The sequence below is a fragment of the Vespa crabro genome, chromosome 12 (assembly GCF_910589235.1).
Source record: "Vespa crabro chromosome 12, iyVesCrab1.2, whole genome shotgun sequence".
In the NCBI taxonomy this organism is placed as follows: Eukaryota; Metazoa; Arthropoda; class Insecta; order Hymenoptera; family Vespidae; genus Vespa; species Vespa crabro.
The window spans coordinates 6,297,752-6,320,905 of NC_060966.1; the positions used below are offsets into that span (position 1 = coordinate 6,297,752).

At 35.0% G+C, this 23,154-nt stretch overlaps 4 protein-coding genes and 1 long non-coding RNA gene across 14 annotated transcripts; 1 reads left to right on the plus strand and 4 right to left on the minus strand.

Annotated features, from left to right (window-relative positions):
* Nucleotides 1-186: 186 nt before the first annotated feature.
* Nucleotides 187-1,190, minus strand: LOC124428466 (39S ribosomal protein L55, mitochondrial). Its single transcript, XM_046972520.1, has 2 exons — nucleotides 875-1,190; nucleotides 187-620 (listed from the first exon to the last, which is right to left on the minus strand). The coding sequence occupies exon 2, from the start codon at nucleotides 617-619 to the stop codon at nucleotides 287-289; it is 333 nt and encodes a 110-aa protein (XP_046828476.1). The 5' UTR covers nucleotide 620; nucleotides 875-1,190; the 3' UTR covers nucleotides 187-286.
* Nucleotides 1,191-1,300: 110 nt separating this feature from the next.
* LOC124428454 (cystinosin homolog) lies at nucleotides 1,301-9,244 on the minus strand. Of its 5 annotated transcripts, none has more exons than XM_046972489.1 (10): nucleotides 9,106-9,244; nucleotides 8,425-8,512; nucleotides 5,425-5,475; nucleotides 5,275-5,359; nucleotides 4,837-5,016; nucleotides 3,795-4,035; nucleotides 3,560-3,679; nucleotides 3,207-3,495; nucleotides 3,019-3,121; nucleotides 1,301-1,465 (listed from the first exon to the last, which is right to left on the minus strand). In XM_046972489.1, exons 3-10 carry the CDS (start codon nucleotides 5,462-5,464, stop codon nucleotides 1,384-1,386), a joined length of 1,140 nt encoding a protein of 379 aa, XP_046828445.1. In that variant the 5' UTR covers nucleotides 5,465-5,475; nucleotides 8,425-8,512; nucleotides 9,106-9,244; the 3' UTR covers nucleotides 1,301-1,383. The 5 variants fall into 5 exon arrangements, 4 of the variants coding, with proteins under 4 accessions (XP_046828445.1, XP_046828444.1, XP_046828447.1 ...); XM_046972488.1 differs by lacking the exon at nucleotides 9,106-9,244 and adding an exon at nucleotides 8,962-9,100; XR_006943176.1 differs by lacking the exons at nucleotides 8,425-8,512; nucleotides 9,106-9,244 and adding an exon at nucleotides 2,239-2,486 and having other exon boundaries at nucleotides 5,425-6,020.
* On the minus strand, nucleotides 9,099-20,266 carry LOC124428384. Its single transcript, XM_046972328.1, has 15 exons — nucleotides 20,108-20,266; nucleotides 19,126-19,287; nucleotides 18,916-19,050; nucleotides 18,711-18,848; nucleotides 18,338-18,607; nucleotides 18,111-18,257; nucleotides 14,486-14,824; nucleotides 14,095-14,223; nucleotides 13,349-13,489; nucleotides 13,139-13,267; nucleotides 12,781-13,038; nucleotides 12,607-12,702; nucleotides 12,467-12,538; nucleotides 9,289-12,376; nucleotides 9,099-9,213 (listed from the first exon to the last, which is right to left on the minus strand). The coding sequence occupies exons 1-14, from the start codon at nucleotides 20,175-20,177 to the stop codon at nucleotides 12,288-12,290; spliced, it is 2,175 nt and encodes a 724-aa protein (XP_046828284.1). The 5' UTR covers nucleotides 20,178-20,266; the 3' UTR covers nucleotides 9,099-9,213; nucleotides 9,289-12,287.
* On the plus strand, nucleotides 16,275-23,121 carry LOC124428460 (rh5-interacting protein-like). 5 transcript variants are annotated; one of them, XM_046972510.1, is made up of 7 exons: nucleotides 16,275-16,824; nucleotides 21,778-21,866; nucleotides 21,974-22,117; nucleotides 22,202-22,330; nucleotides 22,518-22,661; nucleotides 22,739-22,847; nucleotides 22,966-23,121. In XM_046972510.1, exons 2-7 carry the CDS (start codon nucleotides 21,788-21,790, stop codon nucleotides 23,096-23,098), a joined length of 738 nt encoding a protein of 245 aa, XP_046828466.1. In that variant the 5' UTR covers nucleotides 16,275-16,824; nucleotides 21,778-21,787; the 3' UTR covers nucleotides 23,099-23,121. The 5 variants fall into 5 exon arrangements, with proteins under 5 accessions (XP_046828466.1, XP_046828465.1, XP_046828468.1 ...); XM_046972509.1 differs by lacking the exon at nucleotides 16,275-16,824 and having other exon boundaries at nucleotides 21,637-21,866; XM_046972512.1 differs by lacking the exon at nucleotides 16,275-16,824 and having other exon boundaries at nucleotides 21,639-21,866; nucleotides 22,739-22,852.
* Nucleotides 20,322-21,554, minus strand: LOC124428467. Of its 2 annotated transcripts, none has more exons than XR_006943179.1 (3): nucleotides 21,372-21,554; nucleotides 20,933-21,306; nucleotides 20,322-20,863 (listed from the first exon to the last, which is right to left on the minus strand). It is a non-coding gene; the product is annotated as an uncharacterized LOC124428467 (long non-coding RNA). The 2 variants fall into 2 exon arrangements; XR_006943178.1 differs by having other exon boundaries at nucleotides 21,376-21,553.
* Nucleotides 23,122-23,154: the final 33 nt, after the last annotated feature.

The window sequence follows — 23,154 nt, forward strand, 5'->3', positions numbered from 1 at the left end:
CTGGATATCTACTTCGTAAATATAATTCGTGCTATTTGAATTGTTATATCTATCTGCAAGGTCATCTGTTAGATTATGTGTATGAAAAAAAGAAAAAAAAAACAGCATTGCAATTACAATAAATAGCGCGACATTCGACGTAATATAAATATGAAAAAGGAAGTAAATCATTAAATACTCTACTTGTATGTTATTGTGCTTTACATCAATTCTTTTTTTCATTTTATTAATATGTGAAAACCTTTAAATACAACTATAATGTTTTTTTTTCTTATTTTTTTAATTATCATTTCTTCATTTTTTTTATATATTTCATTTCATCAAAATCATCTTCTTGCTCCTCAGCTAGAACAATCTTAGTCTTTAACCTGCGACTATTAATCTTAATCTTCTGTTCTTCTTCTGAAAGTTCTGAGATGTTGAGTGGAAGGACAATTATTTTTCTTGGTTCATTATATTCAATATTTATGCTACTTCCATCAGGGAAAACAAGAATAGTAGGATACGTATTTACATAAACATTCTGGTGTTTCTTCGTTATAGCAGCTGTCCAACAATTCAAGTTTCTAGCCAGAATTGGTTTAAACCGTGAGATACGCAAAAGTAAGGATGTATTCATTCTGAAACATGAGAAAACATTTCAGGAACTCATTATGAGTTTTACAAGATAACGTAAAAACATTGAAAAAATACACAATGAGATAAATGTATGATAACTTTATTGCATTATATTTAGAAGAGGTTATGTGCGCTAAGAATTGGATTATTTAAACCAATAGGAAAGATATAAGAAAATTTATATATTATTGGCGTATATTTTAGGTAACGAACAGCAAATCAATTTGTAAACATTATATATTACGTGTAAGTTTACCTGTCATTTAAATAGACGAAAATTCGGCAATCGATAGCACGTTCTATGTAGCGCACAAGGCGATCACGTGATCTCTCCGTTCAACGAATCCGTGTTGATAAAGTCTATCGACATTCGTTCGAGATATCGACATTTAAAAAATATAATATCGCAACTTTAGCACAGATATTTCTTGCATGGTATGCATGTTTTTCCGTGTTTATTGCAACTATAAAGCAATAATGTATATTTCCTCTCAAAATGAATTTCTTTTTTGTTTTTTTTTCTTTTTTTTTTTTTTTTCTTTTTTTTTTTTGAGTTTTTGTTAATAAGAAGGAAAATGTTGCGCCTTTTATATATTTGTAGTTTCTTTTTCTTTTTTATTTCCAGTAACAATCTTTCTTTTCGCGCGACTCATCGTATGTATAAATAAATAATTTTATTGCATATATATATATGTATGTGTATATATATATATATATATATATATATATATATATAAAAAAGGATATTGAAAGGATGGAATATCATTAGGCAAGCGTGTTGCTAGAAGTGCCTTCTTGCGAATCTTCATGACAGTCACCAGGAATGTCCAAATAGTCTTTACGGTCCCTGCGGAAATTGAAGCAATTTTTATCTATTTAAAGAATTTATAATAAAGCATATTTATAATGAGGCATATTTCTTTTATTTATTTATTTATTTTTTTTTTTTAATATATAAACTTTTTCGCTCTTTGATCAAATTCCACGAAGAAATGTCATATCGGTTACACCTAATCCGAGATTACGAGTAATAATTATTGTGAAATATCACTAAATGATCTTTAATCGCTAATAATAAAATGAAAATTTGAATACAAACATGCTAAATATATACATGCCGCATGCATATCACACAAACATAAGATTAAATAGATGTTAAATTTTTTTCTTTTAAACACTAAATAAATAATTGTGTTTATACTATTATTATACTATTACCATTCTCTTTCTTAACGGTTTTGAATAAATAGGGAATATATTGGGACAGATATATTGATGTTTTTATTTTACTTATCTCGTTATAAATGTACAAAACAGAATTTTTCCAAAATAGAACAAAAGAAAAATTAATATAAAGTATAGAGAAACGTTTAATCGCGTATACTTAACAATTTTCGATTTATTCGAACTTTCATCTAACTTTGTTAAATATTTGTATATCATTTTTTTTTATATTATATACCTTTAAAAAAGATCATTATTTCATCGTTTCTCAAATACAAATTCTAGCTCTATTAATTGTTTCTTTAACATTTATAAAATAATACTGTGTTAATATCATACGTATTTATAATTAAAATACTTTCGCGTTTCATTAATATGCAATCATATAATACTAACACAAAAATAAATAGGATGAGTTCTACTGTATAGTAAACGATTTTTGCTTCCTTATTGCTCAGGCATTTCCATTGTTAGGACCACCGACCGTTAAGTCATTATTCTAGCTATATAGATTACTTAATGGTTCGATCTTTTATTTTATTGAAAGAAATAATGGATGATTATTGGATGATGCTAAAAATATGTCGTTGACAGATGTTGCTTATACTTTGCCATTCAGGTCGATTTCTTTTTCACTGATAAATCTGTAAAATCAAAATTGTCCCCTAGCTTGCACATGGAATTAAGTTCGATAAGAGAAGCATTTAAACAGCACTTGCCAAGCATATTCATTTCAATAATTACCTATAATAAATTTAAGAAACGAACAATATTAATGCCAAGCAAAGAAAAACAAATTGTTACTTGTTCAATCCGGCGAACACAGTGAACTCGAATCTTTTGTACCAGATTTGATAAATTATACGTTAAAAACCTTCCAAAAGATCATAATCTAAATGGATTACTTCATAATTTCGCTCTGCCTATTTATTTATTTTCTACAAGTTAATTGGACAATGTGGTAGTCATGCATTCATAAAGCGATAAAAATTCTTAAAAATATTCATTTTGTCTGAGCATTGATTAACAACAAATGTATCAATAAATACTTGCTAACATGCAGGATGCAGTTAATAATATTAATAGTCATTATCTTTTATATAGTATTATTCATGCATATAGAAAATAGTCCAAACATATAACAATTATTGTAATATTTTAGGAGCTAAGTCATACCTGTATAAAACATAATGTTGTATAATGAAAAATACATCGAATGCTACAGAAAAGAAGCCCAGTCCAAATTTAGTTGGATCTCCAAAAATGCTCTCCCAGTCGTCTAATACGAATAATAAATTAATTAAAATAGAACGACGTATAAAAGAGAGAAATGTCGGTTAAATTATTAAAATGTCATAATTTACCATAATTGTATGCATTCAATATCATCTGTAGCATCGACAGTATACCACCAGTGAAATCTAAAAATATATTTCCAATACTCCAACCAACAGTGGACTTCCTCCTGTAGTTATAAAACGCTTGTGGCACGTATTTGATAAGAGTTATACACAGTTTAACGTAACTGCAGTAGTATAAAAAGTCGAGCCATGCAATTACTACCGTTATGGCCAATAACATAGAAATAAGTATAAATATCGCGAATATTCCATGAATAATACGCGCCGTCGTGGATACTCTTTGAGAACCAGCCTAAAAATCCAATAAAATTGTACTTTGACAATAATCGTTGTCGATATCGTTATCGTAAAATTACCTCATATATAAAACATTGGATGATAGTTATCACAGTGGCGAATACTGCATGTAGAGAAAAAAATATATCATTAACTTGTACAGGATTCAATCCCTTTGGATACCTATTAAAGTACTCTTGCTAAAGAGTAAAAGAAAAAAAGAAAAACGAAAGATTTACATCGATTCATTTCTCTGGATATTTTATGAATGTCTACAATTAATATTCATCATAAATCGTATTATTGCGAGTGTACCTCTATCTCTGGTATCCAAAAAAGGCAACAATTAAACAATGCATACATGATAAATCCAACGATATTAAGCGACAAGTAGTCAAAGTTAAGACCTACGACGCTTTTGCGTTTGTAATTACTATATATCTGTGGATAAAAGCTTATACTCCATGCCAAGAAATATATCCATCCGACTACAATGCTAACGTGATAAATCGTATCCGACTTTTCCACTGTCACTCTAACGAATGCTTCCGAAAAACTGTAACGAAACGAACAAATATCCGTTAATACGATTAATAATAATAAAATACTTAAAATATAATCGTTCATTCGCGACATCAATCGCGATATATTAGAAATATATAATTTATTATATTAGTACTAAACGTTTTCTACGATAAAACTAAATGAAATTTTCTTACTTCACATTAAGGGTATTTAATTGATCTTGAGGTATAATGATTACTTTATAACCAGTCATTGTCATATAATGTGATGCCACTGGGCACGCAGAAATATTTTTTTCTAATAGCTCTTTTGGAAAATACTTTGACACTTGTATACACCGAAATAACGGGACACCCTATAGAAGCATCTTAGCACAAAGAACGAGGAAGTAGACGGCTCAAAATCTGGGTATAGACTGATCGAACCTCAAGTTTCAGATTCGATGACAAGCTCAGGTCAAGAGGCTATCTATGTAACTACGGTTGAATACTGAAATGGCAAATTTAATGATTGGAATCTTTTGAAGGCTTAGTCAGAGAAAACAAACAGTGCGGTATTGTTACAGAGCTCTACTACTGTCGGTCAAACAAATTAATCTACTTGGGATCTAGCTTAGCTTTAAAATAACGCGATATCTCTTAATAAGAAATGTTGTTACAGAATCGCAAGGGTTTATACAAATAATATAATAAGTTATATAACTACTAATTAAATAAACTGAGTTTATCTGAGATCAAAACTAAAATATTAGAGATATAAGATAACTGTATTTCCATAAACGATTTCATTTGATTATCACCGATATTACTTCATATCTATCTTATATACGTACTGTACAGCATCCGAAGGTACAACGTTCAGACTGATAATCGAATGTCCAGCACCAATACCCGTTACATTTATCTTATGTGATTCATTCAACGTAACATTAAATTCTGATGGCTCGACCAAAATTAAATCCTTATGGTTTACATTTAGGCATACTGTCGTATTTTCTAATTCAGTATAATTCCTGTAAAATTAATCCCATTATATTTTATGATCATTCGGATATTATGATTAGGAAATAAACTTATCAACGAGGATTAATCAAGTGATATAAATTCATTAATCAAGTATTATTGCAAGTACATGGAAAGTAAGTGTTATCAGAGTTACTGAGGCATACATACTATCAGAAATAGATTAAAATGTGATATCCTTATATGATCATCCTTATATTATGAAATGCAAAATAAATATAACTGTATTGAATTTTAAAGGTACATACGTCAAGTATACGTCGAAAGTTTTTCTTTGATAAAGTAACACTTTAAGATCGTGCGTTGAAATGTTGAAATCCGCCCGTACAGTAACTACAATGTTAATAGAACAATTTTATAAATATTTGTAACAATTTCGTTTCTCAATGAAAACTTACCTAACGAGATTAAGAAGCAGGTATAACGCAGGAAAATCATTTTTCTGAATTCTGTAAAAAAAGAATCATAGGGTTCGATTGATATATCCTTGACACACAAAAAATAGCAATACTTGTTCATTCTACATTTTCGAATGATCAGTAATTGATAAATGCACGTCAAACTTGTTTTATAAACCAGCACGTATCACAGAAAGTATTGAAGTACGGGCCGCATGAGAAAGTTGCTTGGTGGTTAACCTCGTAACGCGAGACTTGTAAGTGAAATTAAGAAATCGCGAGCCACATTCGATATTTTTATGCATTAATTGCATTCGGCAACCGACGATTATTACGACTTTTTGCGACGATTTACGCGATCGAATGGGTAGCAGCAGGTGTTTTTCACGAACAATTTTGATGCTCCGACAAATCTTTCGGTGCCAATCGCACGTTTTCTCGATAACGATAGAAAATGCCGTGCGATGATATTCATTGGGACAAATTTCTCGGGCACGTTCGAGATGTACAAAAAAAAAAAAGAAAAAGAAGAAGAAAAGAAAAAAAAAGGAAAAAAAAATAAAAGGAAAAGAAAGAAAGAAAAAAATCAAACGTGATATCACCACCAGTGAACTTAACCTCAAAAGCACGACGACCTTCGAGGTCGTCGTATGCCTGCCTGTGTATGGGGGCAGTAAAAATGATAAAAGTTTTATTCTTGCTAATAGGGGATACATAATATTTAGTACATGTGGTTTACGATTTTCCTCCGTTTTCATTGTGTCTTTATTTCAAAGTTCAAAAACCTTCGAGAGAAAAGTATGTTCACGAAAGAACGGGACTTTGATCGGGACTTATTGATAAACTCAATGATAGACACGTGCAGTAAAAAGCACGTTAATTAATTTACACGTAGTGCCATCGTCAAACTCGATTAGGATATTTTATATATTTAATATTACATCGGCTTAAATTTACATTGCAATCTTTTTTATTCTTTGACCCTAAAGATTGATGAGCTCTCGAGGACGATTATTGAAACGATTGAAGCAATTAATTTTCCGACAAGATACTCGCTTTATAGACTCTCTACCCTTTATAGACAGAAACGGATCGGTTGAATATTAACGAGAAAAAAGTCTAGACATTTAGCCGGATGATAAATGTCTATAATCTATATGCTCTATTATTTATTGCTATTTAAAAAATAATTTATTGCTATTAAAAAAATAAGTAGGTCTTCAAATGTTTGCGCGATAACAAAGAGACGACAAATATTTCCCCATTTTCTCAAGATGTTGTTTATAGAATTTTTGTTTTGTTTTCGTCAATCAAAAAACATCTTATATGGTTATAAAGTAATTGTTATTTTCCAAAAAGATAGGGAGGAAAGAAATACATTGGAAAGTTTTTGGCCTTATTATGAAAAGTTTTCCTCCTATCGGCCAACGTAAACGTGAATCATCGTATCGATCTCTCTCAATTTGCGAGCTAATCACTCCAATTCCATACGCGTACGTACGCGTAAAGAAAAATAAATAAATTATTTATTTGAAAACTATTTATAGTCTCTCGTGAAGAATGGTTATATATATATATATATATATATATATATATATATATATTATCGCGAATGAAATCCACAAAAGATTGGAAATATCTACGATTTTAGAAACGATGATGTGTTTACGTATACTATATGTCCTTATATGTCGCGAGATATCTATTTACAAATAAGTGTCTCTCTCTCTCTCGCACGCGCGCGCGCTCTCTCATTTTTCATGTAACGATGGAAAAATGTTCAACAAACTTTACTGGGTCAAATCTTGGTGAAATTCCATCGAGATTACAGAAACGATTTGGTATATTGAAGAGAGAGGCAGTAGTGCGATAAAAGGAGAAAAATAATAGCGTACGATGAATGAGAATAAATATACGACGATTAGAAAAGATTCTACGAGTATTAGTACAACATCATTTATCATCATCTCTCCGACGAGGAATCAATGAAAAGATTTGTACGAATTGTCACTGGACTTTAAGAGTATAATATATTTTTGTAAATATTCCAAATATGATATATTAATTCGAATGAATGTAGTGAAATCGAAAGGAGCATGAATTCGATTCTATGTATGATTCTATGTATATCCGATTAAAAAACGGTTCAACGTACTAATAAGTAGAGATAGATTTTATCAGATATTTTTGGAAAAGAAGGCAAAAAAAATAATTTGTATTATTTATCCAAATATTATGACTATCGTATAGTTATCGTACAAAGTACGTTGTATTTTTGACAAGGCCAGGAGAATCTACATATATGTAGATTACGATTGATTATTGCCACCATAATGTCGAATTATTTTAATGGCACGATTATTTGTCCTTCGTAATAATTACTTTTGTTTTAGAAATTATAACAATTTCTCCTCTTTTTTTTTTTTCTTTTTTTTCAACGATTGCGTATAAAAAAGAAAAAGAAGCAAAAGACCGAAATAAAGATATATAAATAAATGACGTGCCATAATGTACACAATTTAATTTCTTAGTATTTTAGAAGTAACAACGTTGTTCTCGATATAAAACTGTGCTCTTGTAATATTTCACTGATTGCGAGTATAGAAATCGATTTCGCGCGAATCAATTTCGTTTCACGGCCAATATCTCGATACGAGCCAATCACGTCGTCCGTCTTTCAATGACAATGACAGATAGTATAGTTCGAAGTCACCTCCTTACTTTCTCTCCTCATTTCTCATGTTTCTCAAGCTCGTGAGTCTTGGATCGAATTACTTCATTTTTTCAAAGTAAAATTAGCTCTCGTGATCGTAGATCGCGATTATAACAAATTCTCTTGATAAATTTTTTTACTTTTTTTTTTTGGCTTTACTTAGTTGCAATTATTATTATTTAATTACGACGGAATAAAATACGAGATTGGACTACCTTCAAGCTCAATAATTTCGGTACAGCAAAAGTATTTAAATATTTTTCATGTGTTTCATATTCTTCACTCACCTTATTAAAAATCGGATTCCTTTTTTCTCAGATGAATTTGTTATTTAGATTTCAATCTTCTCAAGGGACTTTGTTATTTAGATTCCTTCTGAAAAGAAAAGAAAGTTTAGTTTTTCGTTTTTACGGAAATTTCATCTAACTAACAATAAAATTATATGACATTCAAATTATACCTACAATTACACCAAATTTTTCACTTTGAGCAAAGAATCTTGGAAAAAATTTTTTTCAAGTAACTGCATGCCGATAAGCCTGAACATTTGATATTCGTTTATCGATAATCAACTTTAACGTAAAATGGTTTCCATTTAAATTTACACTATTTAATCTACTGAGTTTAACGGGAAAGATAGGGAGGGGGCAGAGGGGGAGAGAGAGACAATAGAGTTAAAGCATTCCTGGCGAACAGGTGTCTTTTGCATACTTTACCAATCGATATCTCGTTCATTTATCATAAATGACAATTTTACATTTTCAAGGCGATACAACAGAAATCATGTTGCAACTAGATACAGTTTTTAATCTATTTTGAATTACCTTCAAATTATTCTCTATTCTCTTTCAATTTTGAACAATCCTACGGTTCATACTTTAGCCGAATATTTCACTGAATTCAGATAATTTCCGGCAATCCAGTTTGCCGATAATGATCTATCTCCTTCGTTACTTTTTTCATCTTACTCTTTTACGAAGCTTTCTTCTTCTTCTTCTTCTTCTTCTTCTTCTTCTTCTTCTTCTTCTTCTACGATACTAAGAGAAGACGACAAGTTGAACGAATTGTCGATTACACTGAAATCGAACAATTTTATTTCATTGAGACACCTCGAATAGATTAAATGAGATAAAAAGAACTGATACATGTACCTATGCAATGTCTCTATATGAGAGAAGTTACATCAGCGAACACGAGATTCACAATGACTTGCACGGCCACGAGCTCCTCGTATATATAAATTTCTCTCTCTCTTCTATAGTAGAGAAAGAGTGAGAAACACTTCCCCCCTCCCACCCTACAAATGCTCTTTTCTCTCTCTCTCTCTCTCCTGTTAAACCTTTCTTTTACTATATCGTTTTACATCTTATCTTGTTCGGATAAAAATTCCTTTGTTCTTTGCCTCTTTATAAAATCATAACTTTTCTCTTTAAAGTCCAATCAACGTTATAATCGGAGATTAATAAATTCCCTGGCTTATTAGCTAGATAACATAACGAAATACAATTTTTCGATTCGAAAAATTATATTCTATAGGAAATTCAATTATTTCGAAATGTTAGAAATAAAACGAATTTGTAACTTTGTTTCGTTCTTACGTCAGCAGAATCGTTCATCGATCGATATCGCCGGCCTAGTTCGATCACCGTTTCAAGATTCTATTTTAAGTACAGTACGATCTTAATCGCGACGTACTCGTCGATCAATCCTCGTTAGCGATAGACGAAAGCATATTGTTTGCGTCTTCTTCCTATTCCTTCTTACTCATCGTGCTAAGAACGACCGCGAAATTTTATGCCAGTCATTCTAATCGTTATCATTTCTTACGTTTTCAAAAGCAACCCATTCATGAAATCAATAAATCAATAGATCTTGATATAGCTGAATAAAAATAATTATCTTGAAAAAATGCTTGTTTATTTAAATAAGAAGCGAAAAAAAAAGGTTTTCATTCAATGTACACGTGTAATGTAAAGGTTGAGGAAAAATTAAAATATTAATAATTCGTGAACGATGAGCAATCGAAATTATCAAAGAATTCAAGAATGAGGAGATAATTTGCCTTTGTAACATTTTCATTGCTGAGAATAGCAACAGTGTAGTTATCCTGACGCCTGCAATATTGGCGAATTTTGCCTCGACGGATCGTTTCGAACGACAGATTTAGATTCTTAAAGAGTAGAATTTTATAATAATTGCTTCTTCTTATTAGCAGTTCTTGCCAATAGATTAACGGAGAATCCTCGGTAGAAGATATTATTGTTGGAAAATGGCGAAGAAGATAATTATCCGACCGATATACCACATTTCTCGCACAGTCTCTTTAGTCGATTTACTTAAGAGTCCGTATAAAAGGTTTACTAAAAGAGAAGGATTTCTCTCTTGATAAAGAATACCCGTTGTTAATGTCCATGTGGGCAAATTCCTTAGTTATGATATATGCGAGAGGATTACGACGATTGGCCGGCACTTGGAAATCCTGAATGAGAACGTTCTTTCATACTTTAGAAAATCTGAAAAGTACAATGTAGCCGATCTTCTTCTTCGCCTTTCGTTTCCGACAGTAATATCTTTCTCCGTTAGTCTATTAGCAAGAACTACTAGTAGGAGCTGCATCAACTATCATAAAATCATACTCTTTAAAAATCCCCTGAATCGTTGGAAACGATCCGTCGAGATGAATTCGCCCCATATTGCAGGCGTAGACGCAACCCAGACGCTACCAAGGTATCATTATGTAATACTTTTAGTTCTTAGAATCTTTCTCGATGATCAGATGCACTTTTTAACGTCAGAGAACTAGGAGGGAAAAGATCATAAACAGTTAACGGCAAACTAGTCCTCGTTCAATTCGCACGTCTCTTAATTTGCACTTACTCGTCAACAACTTTCTTTGACAAGCTTCTTCCATTGCAATTCTCTCGCCATGATATTGTAAAGTTTCTTGCACAATTCTTCGAGATCTCTGAATGTAGATTTATAGATCGACGAGGTGAATTTAAAATACGAAACGCAACGCAGGCAATGGTAAGCGTTAACTCGTTCAATATTACTTTTAGCGGTGTTTTAATGAAAAGTCCCTTATATAAAGTCCCTTATATCACGGCCATGAGGGATACTTATAAATTGTCAATGTTCCATACGCCGCTTAGAGAATGTTTTTTGAATGCTGCCGTGGAATTGGGTTACAATTTGATCGATTACGATTTGATCGACAAGACCATAGGTTTTTCCAAAATGCAAATTAATCAACGAAATGGATAGTGGAGGATGAGTGCTAGAGCATCCTTGAGGTCTATCAAAGACAAGAACAAATGTTTAATTCTCTAGTGCGACGAAGATAGTGATCGATCAAAAAAGTAAAATTGGCGTTGAATTTGTAAAGGAGGGGGAAAAGGTACTTTGTTAGGGCCAGCAAAAAATAAAAAAGTTTTCCTTTTCGGTATAAGACCGAAAGATGATCCAAGTTCTTTAGGAATTCGAATGATCGAGGATCTTATTTTATGGGATTTAATTTATTAGGATCATGCGACCGTACAAACGTTGAACTTTTTCATAAACGAGACCGTCAACTTCAACGATAACGATCTCGTTGACTACATCATCGAAGGGATGGTCTGTTGACCGATAGGATAGAAAAATCTGTAAATACCGATCATGACCAATGGCCATTCTTCGATATGATAAAGGAAGATTGCAAGTTGCCAACTTAATTAACTTGATTTTATTAATATTATAAGTTATTATAATATAATAGATTATAATAACTTTCTTTTATTTCTGTTTCTTAATAAATAAATATTATCGCTCGCAATACAGAGAGAGCCCCTCTCTCTCTCTCTCTCTCTCTCTCTCTCTCTCTCGCTCTATCTCCTTCGCTCTTATTTCCGTCGATCCCCGTCCGATACCTACTCCTAGGTACGATTAATAATAATAAGAGAATTCTCATACTCGAGTACTGAAAATAAATACTCGAACTTTGTCGAGATGATACGTATACGTATACTGTTGTCTGTCCGTTGTCTTTGGTTATATGTATACCTACCGCAAGTCCCTTCCTTATTTACACGACTCACCACCGAACGAAATTTAAATAAATACAGATAAATATGATAAGAATAATTATCTAAGGGTAAAAGGTGTGTTCGCTCTACCACATAATCTTTCGCAACATCCAAGGAGACACGTTTACGAATATTATCAGTGAGAAGATTCCATAAGCTTGCCAACTGGTGGCACCTGAAAATATAATCGATTAAAAAGAAAGAAATAATAGAAACGACAAAGTCGAAAGAGAAAAAGAGAATGACGATATTATTGTTGTTTTACCACTTTCACTGTATCGAATACAATCGTCCAATTCTTGCGACATTATGTAATTCTCGGCACAAGTACAGCGATCTTAAAAATCGAAATACGTTAAGAGGCAAACTATTTCGTATGAATTTTGATCGAATAAAATATCGTACCATTAGAACAATCGACGTTCATCAGTTCGCTTGAATTGGAATGCTTGTACGTTCTTGTCACACACTCGTTATGAGAGACGCAACGTTGACCCAATCCTAAAGGCGAATGATCTATTAAATGTCGGATTAAAAAATATTCCTTAATGTTATTATTCGACGAATTGTGAAACCGACCAACGTCCCTGACACATACAGGTCCACGACGATGGTAATCCTCTATACACGTACAAACATTATTCTGACAGACGGTATTCTGTAAGAATTCCTGACACTGCAAGTTCTCTTGGCAATCTTCGCCAACGGAGTTGGCTGCCTTCAAACACCTTGTACCATCCTCCGAAAGTACGTAATCGATTTTACATCTACAGACTTCCATGCATTTCGTGCTCTTTGACACGCACTCGTAATCATGGTCGCATTTGTCACCTAAATCTGTAGAAAGGTATTGGAGATATTACGCATTAAAGAACGTAGAAACGAAAGAAGATGAGGTGGAAAGAAGAATATTTAACGAGGTATGTGATATACTCACAAGCGTTCTTTATGCATTTTGTTCTCTCGGGATTCGAATGTTGACGATGATCGCAAACGCAGTAACCCTCCACGCAGTAACTGTCCTTGACGTAACAATTATTGTTCGTTTGACATATTCTACCTAGCCCTGATAATGGGACAAGAAATATATGAATTGGTTGTAACATATATTGATTGTTCTTTGATTATTTTCAAGAAATAGACCAACCGATGGATTCGTAACACCTTCCGTTTACGAAATGTGCGGTGGAAGAACACTGGCAAATGTGATTACGACACTCCGAGTGGAGGGTAAAGGTCAAATGACACTGTACATTAGCCACGCACGGATCCTCAATGTTGTCGGCCACTAAGAAAGAAAATATATGAGAAGAGTGCGTAGAACTATAGATTTTAAAAAGGAATATGATTTCGAAGCGAGAATAAAGGAGTCGATAAAGAATAATAATCGTAAGACCGCTAAACGAGGTCGATAGGAGACTTCTCTGTTCGTTTATACATACATATAAATTACTCTCCGTCCCTTTCTTTCGTTCTCTTTGAGTTTTGCTGGATCGGCGAGCACGACGGACGAGACGATACGCTCCGACTGAGGCGGGAGCGGGAGAGAGAGACCGTGAGAAAGGGACGAGGCAGGAATAGGGAAGAGCACACACAAGGATCGGTAGGATGGAAGAGACTCGTTGTACCTTCGGAGGTCGCCGACACCGATTCAACCAACGCTCGAGCAAAGGGCGATTTATCAAAAGGTTTCTGGGGCGGTTTAGTTGCGTCCTCGAGTAAAACTACCTCCTATTATCATTCGTATTAACTTTCGAGAACAATCGAAAGGAATCATCTTGGAAAAAGAAGTCTCCTTTCTCGTGCCTTTTCTTTTTCTCAGAAGTTTAATTTTGAAACAATGAAAAATGTTAATGCCTTTTAACGTGGGAACGGGGTAGGTAGCGTTGATACCTTTCAAGCAGTGGAAGTTGCTGTGATTTTTGTAAACGACGTAGCCGTCTTTGCAATAGCAAGCCTCCTGATTCCAGCAGTAAGCATTTTCCATGCAATCCAAATCGTAACGACATGTCGCTAGGGTCTCTGAAAAAAAAGTAATAAACTTGGCTAGACATCGAAGGACCTTTGTTAGGTTTGCTCTTACGTATGTGTCTTTGCTTAGTTTTTTCCGTTCTTTTTTTCTTTTCTCTTTTTTGTTCCTCGATGGAATAACTTCATTTCGAGCAGGAGTGTGTTAACGAGGCGACAAAAATCCGCGTGTATGGAAAGGAAATAAAAAAATAATAAAAAAAAAAAAAAAAAAAAAAAGACAAGAGATCGGTAGTTCCTCAGAGACGTTACGTACGAGGTGGCGATCTGCGATCGTTGCATCTCGAATAATCCTCTAAGGGTAAGGAAATGGTAGCACAAACGGTGACGGGCACGAGGACGAGGATCCTCGAGAGACCGATCACCATTCTCGAGACGTTACAAATGCCTCCTCCTCGTCTTCGTCCTTTTTCGAACGTTCCATCGGCACCGTCCTCCTCCTCCTCCTTCTCCTCCTCCTGTTGCTTCGACAGCTCCACCTCTTTCACGATCGCACATCCGAATCGCACGGTGAAGAGGACGTTCTCTATCTGTCTCTCTTTTTTTCTCTCTTCTTCGACGTTCTCCGAAGGCCGATCCTTCAATGGATGATGCTCTTATTGTTTCGATCGCTTGCGCAACACGATTATGCGCTTTGTTCGACGCCCAACGCGCGTACATACATACATACACACACACGTGCATACACGACTTCGTTCCTAATATATTTGCACGCCTAATCGGTGTGATTTTTCTTTTCTCATATAGTCCATTCCAACAAACGTGGAATGGATTGTCGTGTCGTTTTTGAATCTCCCGCGCTTTGGAATCAACGTTCGTAAGATAGAGAGAGAGAGAGAGAGAGAGAGAGAGAGAGAGAGAGAGAGAGAGAGAAAGAGAGGAGGGGAGAAGGAGCCTTTTAAAAATAATTAAATGCCTAACCGCGATCTTTCGGTTCTGTAAATCGCTCATGACGGATGGTCATTTTTGTCACGAGGGTTTATCCATTAAGATTTTCTTCCTCTTTCGTTGAAAGTCGTCGTCGTCGTCGTCGTCGTCGTCGTCAAATGCATAAGAATAATCCACAATGTTTACATAAAAAGATTGTAAGAGTCTACGGTTCAGAATTACGTCAGCGTATCAGATAAGTCTTCATCGACTAAGCGAGTAAATTCGACGTTCGTTGATAGGAACATAAAAATGATTTTATTCGTAAGAGATACCGGGGAATGGTTCCGTCTATTTTCCCTTTCGAAACTCATTAGAATGAAATAGATCAATATCAGACGAGCCGTGATCTCATCGTTTCTACTTAACTAATTACAGACACGAGCCTCTTATTCTACGTTCGAAACGTTCACCTAACCGGGAGAGAATCAACAGCGTAATTCCGGCCTTCTTCTTCGGCCTCGGCCTTTTACGATTCCTCGTGAAAAAGAAGAAAGAATTACTGGGTCGCGAGAACGGAACACAATGATCTTAACGAGCTATCTTCCCGTTGGACGGCGGAGGGATTAACACGAGATTTCGAATAAATAAGAAAACATGTAAAATATACGAAATCGAAAATACACGGCCCGATAGAAATCTTTAGAAAATGGTCGACCATTTCGGAGTATATTACGGCTAGAAAAATTTATCGTCGGTTGCCACGTACCGGTGGGAGTTTCGTCTTACAACCTTTCGGATCGATAATTCCTTCTCGACCTCGAGAGAACTAACGTTAATCGATATAATTCGTGCTACAAGAAATTTTATTGCTCGACGCTGGTAAGCGAGTATAAAGAAATTGCACAAATGTTGAGAATAAAAAGACAACAACGTATGGGCCGATAAGTTACAAACGATATTAAAAATTTATTCTCACTTATGATTAAAGAGCTGAGTGTCCACGTGACCATGAACACTCTCGTAAATAAAAATAAAGTAATAAGATAAAGAAACGCAATAGTAGTATCAGTAGTAGTAATAAAGGAAATAGTAGTAGTAATAGTAGTAGAAGAAGAAGTAGAGGAATAATAAAGAAATAAAGTTAAGTCACGTCGCACTCACGTCTCTGCAAAAGATGTTGATGCTGTCCGTGCGCGAGGACGACTGATGTTAGCGCGAAGAAACATAGAAAGACTACCGGTAGAGCGGCAGCAAGTCCCGGCGCTCGAATCGGCAGTGGTGAGCACCACCGTTTCTTCCTCGTTCCACCCTCGCTCCTCCTCATCCTCATTTCTTCTTTCTCCCTGTGATCCCAGATAGAGAGATAGATTCCTTCGTTTTTTTCTTTTCTCGTTATAGATCAATGCGAAATAACTATTCAACGACGAAAGATTACACGCACGTCTCTCGTTCCACGATTCTTCGGCAATGCCTTTTTTTCACTATCTTATCTAATCGTCTATGAGAGAGAAAGATAAAGAACGCGTTGCCGCAGAGTTATATAGTATCACACTTTCTATCGTTGTACAAGTGTCTGTACGAGTCATTCTCACGAGTATCTTTCCTCGACGCTACTACTAAACGGAATCATAATCGCGTCTATACCAGGTGAAAATCATCCGTGATAGGATTGCCGCTAGCGATGTGTCATCGGTTCTTTCGTGGAAGGAGAAGACGTGGAAAGTGGTGGGACTTTTTCTTTTTTTTTTTTCTTTATGTAGCACCCGAGTCCACAAAGATGTTTCTACGTTCGTGCTTCAATCCACCTGATTCTTCTTAAATCGAACGAGTTAATAGCTATTTTAAGATGGCGTCAAAAATGATGCCTTTCTTTTTACAAATTCAGAAGAAAACGATATAGACAATTTGTTAAAACTGATAAAATGTTATTAACTCTCGCTTTCGCTCTCGTTCTCGCTCTCTCTCTCTCTCTCTCTCTCTCTCCCTCTCTGTCTCGATATCGACGAATACGCGTATATTTCATAAAACTCTTACGTAATATACGTATTCACAGAATCAGAAAATAATTGAACGCTCTTTCGTAGGAAAATCAAGCTCTGATAGTTTTATAAAAGCACTCTGTAAACAATTTGTCTCTCTACATATAAACTTATATATATATATATATATGTGTGTATCAAGTCAATCCAAAAGTTTGTGCGCATTTTGACGAAATATACATGCTACTAATGCGCACAAACTTTTGGACTGACCTAATATATGCTATAATAACCATAATATAAAACGCATAATACTCTCTGAATAAAATACAAAAACCTTTCTCTATTGCTTTCTTTGAAGGCAACGATGGGGCAAACAACGAAAAAACGAAAGAAAAAAAAAAGAAAAAATAAGAAACAAAAAGAAATAAAAAGAGGAAGAGTAATAACGAGAGTTTCTTCCCACTCGAAATTTTTTCTTTGGTATCACGTTATTCTTTTAATACCGATAAAAGATCAAGATATGCTTTAATAGTGTTTAATCGTAATCGAACAATAGCTGAAGAATTAAGGGAAGTTAAAAATTGTCGATGACGATTACGAAGTGCTTCGATACTCGCCGCACATTTTTTAAATCTTTCGCCATTCCTGCACATAGGCGTCCTCTCTTTTTATCTTTCTTTTACGCATAACAAACGACTTCTTTCTCCACAATTTCTTCTACTTCATTCGTATGGCCATGTACGTCGGTGAGTAAAGAAAATTAAAATAATTAAGTACTTGGACACTCTATCCGCAGATTCATTTTAACCTTCTTCTTTCGAGGAAAAGTGAGTTATGGTTAGTTATCTATTAGAGGGTAGAAGCCGTAAATGATCGTCGAGAGTACGATCGCGATGAGAGAAGAATCGAAACTCGTAAGAACGCCTGAAAAAGAAAAGAGAAAAAAAGAAAGAAACAGAAGATTGGCAACTTGTTTCATCTCTCTTTTTTTTTTTTTTTTTTTTTTTATTAATCTTCGTTTCTTCTTACCTGCGTTAATGCACTTGTCTACGTCTATAAAATAATCTATCGCGCAATCGCACAAGCTGCCAACGCATACAAACCCATTTCTTTCCAAATTCGTATAATTTCCATCCTGGTAACAATCGTAATCGTACTGGCAAGGCTCGCCGATGCCTATACAATCAAATATATTATAATCGTCGAAGGATCTCGTTGACGAATGAATTACTATTTTATAATTTAGACAAACGCACCTCTGTTAACGATGCATTGTCCGAGTTCCTTCACGAAATGTTTGTTCTTTGGGCACTGACATTTATTCTCGAGGCAGATCGAGCCAGGGATCGTAGAACACATGCCATTCTCGGTGCAATGTTCGCCGATGGTGTCCGCGTAAGGAATACAATTTTTTCCCGACTTATCGATCGCGGCTTTCTCGTTACACCCACAAGTCTTCTTATCCGTACAAAAGGCTCCCCTTATGTGATAGCACTCCTCCGATTTCGAGCATAGATCGCCGAAAACTGTGTGTGTGTGTGGAAGAGGTGGAGGGAGAGTAAGTAAAAACAATGGAAGATAAGACGTTTTAGCGACGAGCCCGGTCGAATTTCATGCGTAACTTCTTACCGGTGGTCTTCCAGCAAACATTGTTCACCGCGTGATAGCCATCGATGCAAACGCATTGTTGTCGTAGACAGGTCGTATTCGCTTGAAACATCAAACACTGCTTATCCTCCGTGCAGGAAAAATTCAAGGATTTAGCCACTGTAGAAAAAAATCAAAATCGAATCAAATTGCCGATTTTTCTTTATTTATGCATTAGTACCCTCACCTTGAAGGCATTGCTGCTGATCCGTCGAAGACACATAGCCTTTAATGCATTCGCACTGACTTCGACTTGTATTGCAAAAACTATTATTTAACTTGCAGTCTACCTCGTGCTTGCACGTGTGATAAATCGCCGATACTGAAACACGAGACAAACGAGGAATTAACCAGAAGCCAAATCGTTCAAGATTTAACGATTCTCAATTGGAAATACCGGCTGGCTTTTCTTGCTGAGTAGCTAATTGTAACCTGGAACAATTTTTTATTTGTCCTTGCTCGTTTTCACAAGCGCAGAATCCTTGCTGACACGTCGAATTCTTCTGATCTTTCGAGAATAGGGAACAATCGGTATCTTTGTGACATGGCACGGATGGATCTGTAATCAATGATTTCATGAAAAACTTTGAAACGGGAAATAAGGTAAATCGAGAATTCACCGAGTTTCGAATCAAGTGATTCACATTAATTCGCGAAGGAACGTTGTTCGTGTATAGTAACGCGAGACAAATTTTTAGCGTCGACTCATCAAGATCACCGTTTTAATCTCTTCAAGGATATTGCGAGTCGTACGCGGCGCAATTAACGCAACGATCAAAACTATATAACCATAACACTTAACTATTCGAAACAATTTGTTCTTCGATCGACGACTGTCCTAACCTCACAATACCGATACTCACAATATCGATACGTCGATTATGTCGATAAATTTATCTGAACTGAAAACAAATAACTGTAACTTAATCTTTGTTGACTAACGGTGACTAAACTTCAATGTCACGTTACAACGAACAATTTTCTTGCAGTAGAAATGATCGTATATAAATAAATATATTTAGGCGTATGTCGTACGGAAGAAGAGTTATATCGAAGGAAAAATCTTTTAAAAATATTATGGCAGATTAGAAGCGGAAAAGAAAATAAAAAAAAAAAAAAAGAAAAGAAAAATGGATGGACGTATGATTTATCCGGAGGCCGCGATATGTTTGTTGTTATCGATCGATTACCGTAACACGTTCCGGTTCGCAAGACTAGGCAAAAGAAAGAGATCCATGCCCGTTAAAGTCATTAGAATTTCATCCGACGCACGATGCAAACTAACGACGATAAGAAGCAGCAATGCTCGATTAAATTTCAATGCAATGACTCATATACACGTGCACCGAACAATAAAAAGGATGTAAGAAAACAATTACCGATGTTTAGACCATCGATCGGACGATCGATCAGTAGGAAAATACCAAAGAGAAGGAGATAACTTTTCATGATGACAGCGACGATCGTCGATGATCTCTTTTCCTTTGTTTCTTCTTTTTTATTTTTTTTTTTTTAACAAAAAAAAAAAAAAAAAACTTTTACTTTTGCAGGACAGAAGGCGTTTCCAACGTAGATGGCATCCGACTGGTATGGAATACGAATCCGAGTTCTCTCTTACGAAGGTCTTTTCCCACTCTCTCGCGTTGCCTTCTGACTTTCCCTCTCTATCTTTCTTCCTTTCTCTCGCTCCCTCTTTCACTATTTACTTCGCATCAGCATTTGTGATTCTTATACAAGGTGTCCCATTCGACCCAAACGAAGATTCACTTTATTAACGGGAAAAAATGTTTAGAAACGTTTATCTTTTCTTTTCTTTCTTTCTTTCTTTCTAACCTTTTTTTTCCCTTTTTTTTCGAAACCTCACTTCAACCTTTTTATATCATTTACATAGTTTTATCCCATATACATGGAAAATCTCTTGTATACGTGATTTATACTTGACACATCGATACGGAAAATAATTTTAAAGCTTTTTTATTTACGCTAACGCCAGTGCGTTACGGATGGATACGGATTATTTTAAATGGGCCGTTACAAGATTATCCCTGTGCATACGTGAGAATTGATAAATTTTCTCTTTCGAAGCTTTTACCTAGATCGGATCCACTCTCCTCTCCCCGTTCTCGCCATTATTCCTATTACGTTCGAGTGAAATCAAAAATGAAGGAGATCAAATATTAATGTTATCTAAATTTTATATATACCTATGTTCCTATGTGACCTTCTACGTCGATTACAATCGACGTAAGTCGAGAAGCATGTCATCCACGTTTATTGTCCATCAATTCTTCTTAAATCGATCTCGCGATACGTCGGAATGAGATTTATTAAGAAAAAAGAAGAAATTATCGTCAGTATTATCGCCAATAAAGACCTCGCGTGCATTTTTATCCTTCTCCGTTTCTTCATTTCCGTCTTATTCAAAAGTTTTCTAAATGGTGACAGCCAACGTTGAATAGATAAGAGCTCGTATTTCCTGTGCACACTGATTTCAAACAATTTCCAAGTTTCGTCGTTCCAAATAGGAGGAACTTTGTATGTCTCATATCTGTGCTATTTATGATGACCCTTTTACGTCCTACAATTTAAAAAACTTATTAGCTTCATACGTACATACAATAATGTAATAAATAATAATTGTACCGACAATAAGAAACTGCTAATGTACGAAAGGCTTCATTTTCGATCAAGATGCATTTATTCGAGAGCTTATTAGCGAGCCTCGATCGAAATGTTGATCGAATCTTTCCCAATTGCACATTAAAGTAGAAGAAAAAATGTTCGTTAGAAATATGTCTGTATATATATATACATATAGGCATATATATATATATATATATATATATATATATATATATATGTATAGCAAAGGAGATAGATAAAGAGATAAGCATTATCATGGAAAGGTGTGCAGGCATTGGAGTCAATTTAACGTTTGTATCTTCGTCATTCGGTCGAAGAAGCCGAGCATGATGCTCCGATTGTTTCGCGATTGAGATATCAAATTATTTTAGATAAAGATTTTGTTCAAGTTATTTTATATCCTTAGAGCTTGTACGATGATAACGATTATGCGACGACACGTTGTTGTTTTCCTTGGTCTCATCATTGTTGAATTTCTTTCGTGTTCAGCGGAAGGTAAGTGCTCCGTTAAGTAGTGCATTCTCGGTGATTAATTGCATTAACATTTTGCATTTGCATCTTCAAACGTTTCCTATCAACTTAATCATTATTTTTTATCGTAGACAAACGAATTGGAATAGTATTGTTCGGGGATCCATGCGAGAGGGACTTTAATTGCATAAAGAATGCATATTGCCGTAGCCAACGCATCTGTCAGTGCGAGCAATATTACTCACCCAATCCTGAGAAGACGGTTTGTCTAGCCAGTAAGAGATTCTTTTAGTGCGAATTAATTAGATATGACGATTAAAAGGATCTAACGAAAACGTACGTTTCTTTCGTCTTTCCAGCAGCCGGATTAAGTTGCAACGATGACTCTACTTGCGCTACCATGTCCAATGCAGTTTGTCGTCAAAACGTATGCAGTTGCAAAGACGCGTTTACCCTGGATATAAACAATTCGTCTAATTGTATAAGTAGTAAGCTAATACGCTCGCATGTTTATCGCTATCATCGACGGAACGTTTGGAAAAAATAGGAAAAAAGATTAGAGAACTTAATCGATACTTTTTTGAACGTAACTCGATCGTCTTATCATGCGGAAAGATTTACTCCGTGTCGATCGATAAATTATTATTACTCTTACATTCTTTTGTCTCTTTTCAGGGCCATCGAAGGAAGGGGATGCTTGTCAGAGAAGGGACGACTGCGAGGAAGCTATGGAACGGGCAATATGCATCGATAATAAATGTCGTTGCATCACTGGCCTTCGTTTCGTCAACGAAACTGGCAAATGCATTCAGGCTCGTGGTAATCCCTTCATCTCCCATAATAAGGATAAATAACTCGTCAAAAATATGATAATAACGATAATCGTCTTTTTTAAGGCCGATATAATACATGTACCAAGGATTACGAGTGTTTCCTCGACGATGGTACACCGAATGTTTTGCAATGTAAAAATGACGAATGCGTTTGCAGAGATAACGATCCTCGGTGCAGTAAAGGTTAATGGGGAATTGGTTTAGCCCCTATTAATTTTTCTTATGCGTTAGTATTTTATTACTTTTATTCCTTATTTGCGTTCTTTTTTTTTTCTTCTTCTTTCCTTTAGGCTCGTCCATTGCAGCGACAACGATAGGGCTAATCGTATCGACGATAATCGTAACACGGATAGCGTAATTAACATAAGAATGCATTGTTACGACTTTAGTAATAGACAAACAACACGAAAGTTTTGTATATGAAAATACAATTTTTGTTCTTTCCCTTTCTCCTCTTTCAAATAAAACCAACTATTGCG